The following is a 10,194-nucleotide window of genomic DNA, read 5'->3' on the forward strand; positions in this document are numbered from 1 at the left end:
GAACCTATTGCAATAAAACGGCAATTTCATACTTTAACCCCTAATTACATATTATTGGCATCATGCCAAAACATTTTTAACGAATGCACAAGTTATTGTATCCCTCAAGGTAAGGAGTTTTAACAGTTATTTGGTTTTATGTCAATTAAACATAACTTGACATATGGATGAGAAATCATACCCAAAATATTTACAAAATATTCACCTGGATGCAAAAGCCTTATACAAGTTATCCAAGGCATCAGCGGGCAGTTCCTTGAGTGCTTTTGCTACTGGTGGTTGAGCTTGGATGAGTTTCATCCACCTCAGGATGTTTTTTGGAGGGTTGGACTTCGATAGCTCCTTGAATTTCGAGGATACTGGAATCATAAAATTATGTAATGTTTTCTTTTATTGGGCTCAGTTTCAACCTAATAATTTCAGATTCAAATATGCAATATCAAAAAGAGATAGTTTGACACTTTTGGCAGAGATCAAGTGTGCAATAACCTTATAATAGTGCAATAAAGTCAGTGGCAGTGCGGTTACTATGTCGGCCACGCAGAGGTCCCAGGTTCGATTCCCGGGCCAGGAGAAATATTTGTATGGCCTAGATTTATTTCTCTTGTGAGTTTGGGTGTAATTTGTGGTTGTCTATGTGTGTGTCCATGGCACCCGCGACATAAGGTTTCCCTAGTGCGGGGCTATGTTGAGTGCGGGCATTATTATTATTATTATTATAATTATAGTTAATCATTATTATTAACAAATTTTGTTATAAATAGACAAACCTACTATGTTCTATTAATGGACATTATAGCAAGAGGATGCTGTGTGTAATAAAATATAACCAAACACAAATTACTTGCAATTAAATAGTAATTAATGATGACACGAAACATAATGTTAAAGTTATTAAATACATATTAAATACAGCATTTGACCGAAAAATGTTAATCGGCTCATATAAGTCACTTGAACATGCAAAAAGTGAATCAGGAATATTTTCTTATACCTCTGGAGTTATTTATAGTTGTTTACTGGTTGTGAAATGTTTCATCCCTTTTTAGCAAATGAACATTAATATTCAGCTTATGTACTGACATCAGACGTCATGATATATGATAGTTTGGAAAGAAGTGTCCTAACGTAAAATTAAAAGATAAAGTAAAACTACAATTAAAAGCATGTCAAAGACTAAAAAAGTCACAGAAATAATAAAACAACCAAATTTATGCAAGACCAGAGGCGTCTCGTCCTAAGGAATGGTGTAGTGAACTCCCACTCCTATCCAACCCACCAAAATAAATTTATTAATTAAGCTTTCATATTATATTAGTAGCCGTAGTCTTTTTTTATTAATGAGCGACAAACATATAATTAATTTTTATCTTTCTCTTTAATATAATATAGCATACTGACCCTTGAGTAGAGCACTCCGTGATGCGCTCCTATAAACCAAAGTTGCTTACAAAGTTCAATACTGAATTCAATGGGTGCGAACGAGAAATTTCTTAACAGAGCGACACGTGAAACAAAAGACTAGTATTAGAAAATTAGCAAACTTTGAGTGGCACTCTGCGCAAATAATCAGACCGTATTTTTTTCGCGTGCATTTTGTTGTGTTGTAAAATGTATTATTATTTAATCATTGTTAAGAAGCGTAGTGTTGCTTAGTGGCATTGTTTAAAATGGACACTATAATGTGAGTTTAATTTTTTATTTAAAATATGTATAGGTAAGTGAACTCCCACTCTCACGAGCCGCCTCTGTACAAGACAAAACTGATAAATGGACAAAAGTTACTGTGAAATGGTATTCAAGACAGGAAAAAAGGGGAGACCATGTTTTAGATGGGAAGATTTTAAATATGTTGCTGGAGGAGCATGAGGGCAAATAGTAAGAAATAAAGAGAAATGGAAATCTCTGGAAGAGGCCTGTCTTAAGACAAGCTGAAGTTGCAGAGTTAACTTAAACATAAAAATTCAAGTTGTTACTTGAACATGCTTATTACGTTACATTAAGCATGTCATTATGACATGCTTAATGTAACATAATAAGTTATATAATGTTACTACTGTTTCTGTATTAGTTAGCATGTAAGTTCATTCTTGCTAATCAGCAATTAAGACTTTCAAATAAATAAATATGTAATGACATGATGAGGTTGTGATGTCACAAATAAATATTTCCACTTCTTTCTAACTCCTGATTTATGAATATGCCACATTAAATATTTTCAATTTATTTTAATATGAAATAATTTTTTTCTGAAGCAATGACGGGTATAGGATACTATAAACTTACCATACAAAACGCTAAAAACAGCAAGATCAGAGACAGACAAACTTTCGCCAACTAAATATGTCAATGGACCCAACGCCTTGTCCAGGTACTCAATAGATTTTGGGATTTCTTCATCCAGGATGAGACTGAAAGACAGCCAATGGTTCATCGTAACCCTCTGCAGCGGCCCAGCGGACTTATTGAAAGCATTCTCAATAATCCTTATTAAATCATTACTAGTTCCATATGGCACAGATTTCAAAGCATTGGGCAATGTTACAGACGCTTCAGTTCCCCAGGACACTTCAATACTCTTCGACATGGACCTGTATAGCTCTATAGCCAAGAAACCACCTGGAAATTCACATAAATAGGCTATTTTAGGCTATGTTCATAACCTGAAGCAATATAAAGAAATATATGTATGAAAGTAGATATTTTACCTAAAGGTGGGTTAGATTTATTACACAAGATCTTCATTGTTAGTGATTATCGCGTGTTTCGGGTTAATTTTCTTATTTATTTGAGTAAAATTAACACCTGTCGACCACCACACACGACAGAAATGTCACATTGACAACTGTAGTGGTACTATAATAATCTTTCTAATTTCTGTTTAATGTAATATATTTAAAGAGAGTTGGAAGTTGAAATAAGCGTCGTCGTCACTTCAACCGAAAATTTGGCACCACTGGACAAAGTCAAGTAATAAATAAATAAAATTGAATGAATTTATCGTAGTAACACGTAACATAGTAATTTAGCGTTAAATAATATTATAGTAACCTATATTATGTAAATAAAAGATAAAGCTGTTTTTCAGACCGTACGTTTTAGACAAATTCTATAAAACCTGCAAGGCATATAGGCTAGCTCCATACAATACAAAACATAGATTTAGTATATGTATATGATACAAACTCAAAACTATGAACATCTCACATATTTGCCGAATTTTCACATAACGTATATTATGAAAGAAACATATAGTAGCACCAATCAGCACAGTGCAATGTTTGGTGTCTTCAGGATATCAAAATACAATTTTTTAGGAAATATTTTTTCATACATACATTCGTATAAATATTTACACTTTATTTTCACTAAATAGTGAAATAAAGACCCTTGCCATGTATATATTCAGTACTTATACCGACATCAATCGTAAAAAAAAAATGTATTGAGAAACTAATACTACAAAACTACCTAAAGTTTTTGAACTCTCTCTCATTTCCTACTGTCATTCATCCCTTCTGTTGTCAAAATTGTCAACTCAACTCGAAAATACTCGAAATTCGTATTCGTATTACGATAACTCGATGTTTTTTTTTTGTATTTTCTACTCAGTAAATCATGTAAACTGGACACAGTGTAATAATTAATATTGACAACGATATAAAGAGAGTTAAACCGATACAAGTTTTCGCCATTGCGCATCCCGAGCACTATTTGTATATTTTTTTTTTTGGACATAACAACTTGTGCGTAACATTGGTTCTAAAAAGAGAACCACAAGCCGAAAATGTATATAAATTAAATTTATCTATTAGTTTTATACAAAGCAAAGTCGTACTTTTGTATTTACCCAGTTTTTAGTGCAAAAAAGAAGAGGTTTGTAAAGATGAAGATGAAGAAACAGAATGTACGAACCTTGTCCCTTGTCGTATGTACTTTCACATATTTGCTTATTGGAGCAGCAGTCTTTGATGCCCTGGAGTCAGATACTGAGAGTAAACGATGGGAAGTTCTTTCAGGTAATATTTCGGTACTAAACATACTTTTGACCACCTCTGTGCCCGGTATGCTCGATTCGGGTACGATTCCCGGTAGGATCAATATAAAGAAGAATCAGTTATGTATATAGGAAATTAACTTTTTTAAATTATTTCGATGGAGCCATAACATTTAAAAGAAGAAGAAGAACGTTTTTTAAATTGGTTTTGGTTGTTCTGGTCCGAGTGATCTGGTTAATGTGCTGGAGTGAATTCCATCAAACTGACGGAAACTGCGTCTTTTCCGAATCGAGGCGCATAATTGCGATTCACAACTGACAGATTGGAAATTTTTGACATTTCTAATCGGAACATTAGTTGATTATCTCACAAATTAGAAAGATGTAGGAATCAGGTTCATCTTCTCGCTCAGTAACCCATCTGATTTCTAGACAACCTAATCCGATTGATTCCAATTTGAATAAAAATCAGGACGCCGATACTCAGAAAATTTTCTAGTTAAGACCAAGCAGGGGTCTGGCACACTATTAGTATTAACTGGGAATATTGAAGTTTCATTTTTATGTCTAACCCACATTCCATTGCCATAAGGTTTAGGCCACAGACTTAATGAAGTAAAAATGAGAAAGTGCCTTTCCAAATTGTAGTCTGTTATACTTATATATGTGATTAAATATTCTCAAAATACACCACCACATTTTTCAAATGAATGTATTTAACTTTTCAGACATGAAAAATGGTCTAGTCCGTAAATACAACATCACACCAGAAGACTATCACATGATAGAAATAGTAATAATAGAGAATAAACCTCACAAAGCTGGGCCACAGTGGAAATTTGCTGGTGCCTTTTATTTTGCTACAGTCGTACTAGCCATGATTGGCTACGGACATTCTACACCTGTTACAGTTGGAGGAAAGGCGTTTTGTATGGCTTATGCTATGGTAAGTTATTTTGTTTCTTCACATATTATATTATTAGTAGAATTCCCAGTGGCTAGTATGGTAAATTACAGACCCATGGCAATGCCATTTCATTTTAACCATTGATATGAACATAGTTATTGTTGTAATATTGTTATTACTTTTTCACAATAAGTTTAATATAATAAAGTAATTTTTATTATCTAACTTATAGGTGGGCATCCCTCTAGGCTTAGTGATGTTCCAGAGCATAGGTGAACGTCTCAACAAGTTTGCATCAGTTGTAATCAGACGAGCCAAATGTTATCTCAGGTGTAACACTACAGAAGCGACTGAGATGAATCTCATGTTTGCTACGGGCATGCTGTCTTCTATTATTATTACTACAGGTAAAAACAGTCAAACTATTGTATGCATAATCATTTTACCTGCAGAATTACTAATATCTGTCAAAAACAAAAGTTGTCTTTCATAGAAAAGGAATTCGTGATTTTGGAAAAAATAAGCATTCAAAATAGGGATGCCGCAGACGTCTGCATCCGCATCCGGAACGCGGATGATCCGCAACATTTTTTATTACCTGCATCAGACATTTCTGCATTAATGAATGCAGAGTTTTTGCAGGTGCGGATGTTTTGCAGGTCACAACAAAATCGTCTCGCAAAGCCCTTGCCAAGTACTAGTGCTAATTAGCCAATCGAGAATTCGGCAGCGTGTTGGTTTAGGCAACAACCTGTTTGTTTTCTAAACACATAAATAATGATTTAGCTTATGTTACATACTAGTTGCGAAAATTGTGTTTGAATTTAAATTGATTTTCGTCACAGCTTATTGATTTTCGTAACTACATTTAATTTTTTTTAAATTTATTGCTGGCCATGGAAACAAAGTCCTTCAGCCGAAAACATAAACGTTTAATTATATTTCTGTAAATATGGCCACCACAAAGAGGATAGGCAATTTGAGGCGGCGTGCTTGGATTGACTCGGGGTTCCTTAGAACGGGCCGATACGGGTATTTTAGTTCGAGATTCGTATAATTTCGCGTTTTAATCTTCGATGAAGGCACAATAGCACTATCCTATTCCACTTTAAACTAGATTTCACAAAATAATTAAAAGTCAAAATAAAAACGACACTTTTCCCTCCAAAAGGCCCAGAGCGAATCCCCAACTACGTTTAAGTATAAACAGTGCTGCCACCTTTAAAAAATGTTTTTTAGAACGTTTTCACTCACGATCTCAAAGTGAACAGCTTTTTATTTACATTATATATTTATATTATTCTTCTTCGCGGCGCGGGCTTAATTTACGATCCACTTGGAAATAGATTAAGTCCCAAAAAGGTGGAAAATTATTATTCATAATATGTAAAGTCCCCATTATAAAAGAACTTGAAGTATTAATAATACATGTAATATTCCATCAATATCTTTTAACACAATTATGTAAAACTATTATATCTGTTTCAATTAATGATAATTCAATGATCACCAGGGTTGATCAGCAAATGTGGATCAAAAAAACATTTTTATCACACATCCGCATCTGTAGATTTGAAGGTGATAACATTCACATTCCTGTCCGCATCCGCAGATGTCGTCATAATAACCCACATCCGTGACATCCCTAATTCAAAGGACATTGGGCCCAGGGTTACCAAAATCAAGCAGTTGTAGCTGGCCACTGAACCAAAACAACATAAGACAGCCTAGCCTAGCCTAGAACTTGCATGTGTAACAACAATATAACACTTGCAGTCACACGGAAACCAATATTGTTAATGTTACAATAGTAACTGAAAAACCACATCCAAAACTAAAAGTTTAAACAGTCGAACTTAGAATTTTAACAGCCATCTGCAGGGAATTCTATAATAATTATGTTTCGTAGGTGCCGCAGTGTTTTCTCGTTATGAAGGCTGGAGTTACTTTGACAGCTTCTACTACTGCTTCGTGACGCTTACTACAATTGGCTTCGGTGATTATGTTGCTTTGCAGGTAGGTGATGGTTACCATTACATGTTATCCTACAAATATAGTTCTGTGTTAGATTCAGAAAATGGGGCTTTGTCAGGTAGGTTGACAATTAGACATCCCTGACTTTTCCTCCCTCTTCTCAATGAAATCGTTTAAATTACCAACGGAATTTTAAATATTCCTACTTTTTACATGGTATATTAAGCGTCGCGCACTCAGACAATCTACCTGATTGAAAGTAGTAACCACTATGTATACCGGTTTACCACTCTTAGAAAGCAACCTTTGTATCGCAAAGGCGTAGACGACCGTGGAACATGATATCTTAAGCTTCCAGTGCCAGTGTTTGCGTTGGCTCTGCTAACCATTAAATTGGGAATACAGTGGTGCTGCTTTACAGTAGTAGTGGATAGTACAGTGACACCTACCCAGGCAGGTTTTGTACTGACAGGAAAGCTTACTACTATCAAAAATGATGACGATTTCAATTGAAATTTGTTTATTTAAAATAAGCACATTTTGAACTTGCCTCATTAAGCAAAAGGAAAGCTTTGTCACAACGACACGTTTTTGTTTTTAGTCGTGAAGTATGCGGCATAGGCTACTTATGCAAATATATTTTTCTCAAATATGCCCAGAAATTTTTGTATTACTTTCAAAAAAGAACCTAGAAAGTGTGTCATTTATGGAGCGTGCAACTCGTTACAGATAAGCACTATATATACCTTGGCGGGAACGGGGATTGCCTGACTACTAATTCATACCATATTCGTTCTGCAACCCTTTACTTCCCAGCCTCTGCAATAATGTACTATTATTATTCCAGAACGACCAAGCCCTCACAAGTAAGCCAGGCTATGTGGCTTTAAGCCTAGTGTTCATTCTCTTCGGATTGGCCGTGGTCGCCGCTAGCATCAACTTGCTTGTCCTGCGTTTCATGACTATGTGAGTATTGACGCAAGATAAATCCAGTTAGACAAGTACAAATGTGCCCTTGCCTATAATAAAAGATACAAGTTGTATAAAGTGTAATCATGTGTGTTCTGGTATTTAATATCGTCTTTAATTATTTTCAGGCAAGCTGAAGAGAACGCCCGCGAGGAAGAAAAGGAAAATTCAAGAACGCTGTTGCCGATAGATGGACACGTCATTGGTCGACAAAGGGCACATGAAGATCAGGCTTCGGTAAGACTTTTTGACAATGCAAATGCGATGTGTCATACACATCTCAGGTTTTTATATTAGATCTGGCTCTACACACTGTCTTCACGGCTGAGACTCATACACTTATGACCTAATATAGTAATTGTTGAGGTACGAAGCAGGGCTATGACGTTTCTAACGTGGTTACTTTATCGAGTTCTTAAGTTTTTGCGATTCCTACACATTAGAAATGAAACAATTTTATTTTAGACAAAAAAACGGTTTATTTAACCTTAATAATATAAATTACCTTAATCACCACTAAGGCTAAATTTACATTACCATGGAACGGAAGTGAGTTTTTATGTCGAAATAGTCCGTAGCATAATGAAATTTATGTCAGTTGTGTAACAAACTAGATAAAAAAAAACAAAAAATAGGTTGCGCGTTTTCCGGAGAATTCTCGCGCAATTTCAGGAATTCCCGCAGCTACCGTATCGTATCTAATTGTAATTGATTGAAAGTTAATAATTATGCTACATAGATACAAAAAAATTAACTTCGATTCATTATGCGGTATGAACCTCTCTTTACAAAATTGCAATGTAATATATAGAGAGATGATATCCTTGTCATGACTAACATAATCGGCATTTTTGGCGAAATTGAGTTATTGAGTAGCTGGAGCTGTAGTTGGCAGCTCAAGCCTATGTACACGGGAATCTCATTAATAAATATTAAAATGTATTTTCCAGTTGTTACTAACACAAATTTTTAAGTTATTTTGTTACTACTAACACTATGGATTCAGAGTCCGAAATAAATGATTATTATTATATCTATTTTAGACTCTCGCCTCTCCCCTTATTACTATTATACTAATAATATTATAATCGATTTTGGTGATTCTTTTTTTTGTTGGAAAGAAGGTACCTCAGTAGTGGTCCCATTGAAGAAAACATTACACCTCCAAGGGTGGCAAACCAGGGGATGAATGAATTTTGAGGTCAGTTTTGTAGTACCCTGTACTGATTCAAAGATTGAAGAAATTTAATTAAAGAAAGAGAAAAGAACTTTAGGTGCCAACGTCTCGAAAGTTACCTAAATGAAAATCAATGCGTTAGTTGTGACAAAGACGGCAGTCACGCAATCCGTGTCTAAGAGTCGTATTCTAGAACTCTATTCAATGCTCAAGTCAGGATTGCACTTGATATACGATCCTAATGGCAGGGACTTGAGTATGATTTCGAGTGTTTTAAATCATACTCAAATCCTGACTTGAGCATTGAGTAGAGTTCTAGAATACGACCCTTAGACTTACTTCTGAATGCTGCCTACAACATAATGCTTGCTATAACTTTGTAAACACACATACTCATATAGGTACTACTTCTACAGGTATGCTCGTGCAACTGTCTCGGCAACAAGCAGTGTGAGGGCGCACTGTTGGCGGCGCCGCACCGCGTGTTGGCAAGCCGCCTGTCGCTCGCGACTGATCGTCTCGAACGCGCCTCCGTCTAATCGAGGAGTAATGACAACGTTAATGTCAAACAACAATTGCCTCCGCGGCCGAACGGTTACCTTGCCGTACTGCCACATAAAGGTCCCAGGTTCGATTCCCGGGCCGGGAGAAATATTTGTATGGTCTACATTTATTTCTCTCGTGAGTTTGGATGTAATTTGTGGATGTCTATGTGTGTGTCCATGGCACTTGCGACACAGGGTTTCCCTAGTGCGGGGCTACGTTGAGTGCGTTATTTATTATTATTATTATTATTACGATAGCGTACGAGCTGTTAATTCGTGAATATAATTTTAATATGAAGTTCTGATTACTAGTAACGTTTCTTCTACAATTTTTGGAAGTTAAATGGATGCTGATGGGCCGATAATGATTGAAATGAAACAAGTTCGGCTATTTAATGTTTAAGCGTGACTAACATTCAGTCGATAGTCGATGGAATATTATCGATTGCAATCACTAGCTGCTAGCAAGTGGGCAACATTTGCGCAATGAACAGTCATTTTACTCCATCTTAAAAAATATACGAGTATAGTCAGTTTGTTCCTTGTAGTATTCAAACATTGACCACAAGCTAAAATTATTTTCTAAACTTGACAAATATGTGTATTAATACACATCAAAAGAGTC

General features: G+C 35.4%; 2 protein-coding genes across 2 annotated transcripts; one reads left to right on the plus strand and one right to left on the minus strand.

The window, feature by feature from the left end:
* Positions 1 to 205: 205 nt before the first annotated feature.
* LOC113239085 (bifunctional glutamate/proline--tRNA ligase-like) lies at positions 206 to 2,835 on the minus strand (the record flags this gene model as incomplete). The annotated part of the gene is made up of 3 exons (XM_026475952.1): positions 2,709 to 2,835; positions 2,287 to 2,619; positions 206 to 359 (listed from the first exon to the last, which is right to left on the minus strand). Coding segments are annotated over exons 1-3 (524 nt in total), but the record flags the coding sequence as incomplete, so codon positions are not given.
* Positions 2,836 to 3,516: 681 nt separating this feature from the next.
* Positions 3,517 to 9,696, plus strand: LOC113239083 (potassium channel subfamily K member 9). Its single transcript, XM_026475951.1, has 7 exons — positions 3,517 to 4,019; positions 4,726 to 4,943; positions 5,137 to 5,311; positions 6,814 to 6,920; positions 7,726 to 7,844; positions 7,976 to 8,084; positions 9,441 to 9,696. The coding sequence occupies exons 1-7, from the start codon at positions 3,887 to 3,889 to the stop codon at positions 9,561 to 9,563; spliced, it is 984 nt and encodes a 327-aa protein (XP_026331736.1). The 5' UTR covers positions 3,517 to 3,886; the 3' UTR covers positions 9,564 to 9,696.
* Positions 9,697 to 10,194: the final 498 nt, after the last annotated feature.

Source organism: Hyposmocoma kahamanoa, unplaced genomic scaffold (genome assembly GCF_003589595.1).
Source record: "Hyposmocoma kahamanoa isolate Upper Pololo Valley unplaced genomic scaffold, ASM358959v1 99419, whole genome shotgun sequence".
Taxonomy (NCBI): domain Eukaryota; kingdom Metazoa; phylum Arthropoda; class Insecta; order Lepidoptera; family Cosmopterigidae; genus Hyposmocoma; species Hyposmocoma kahamanoa.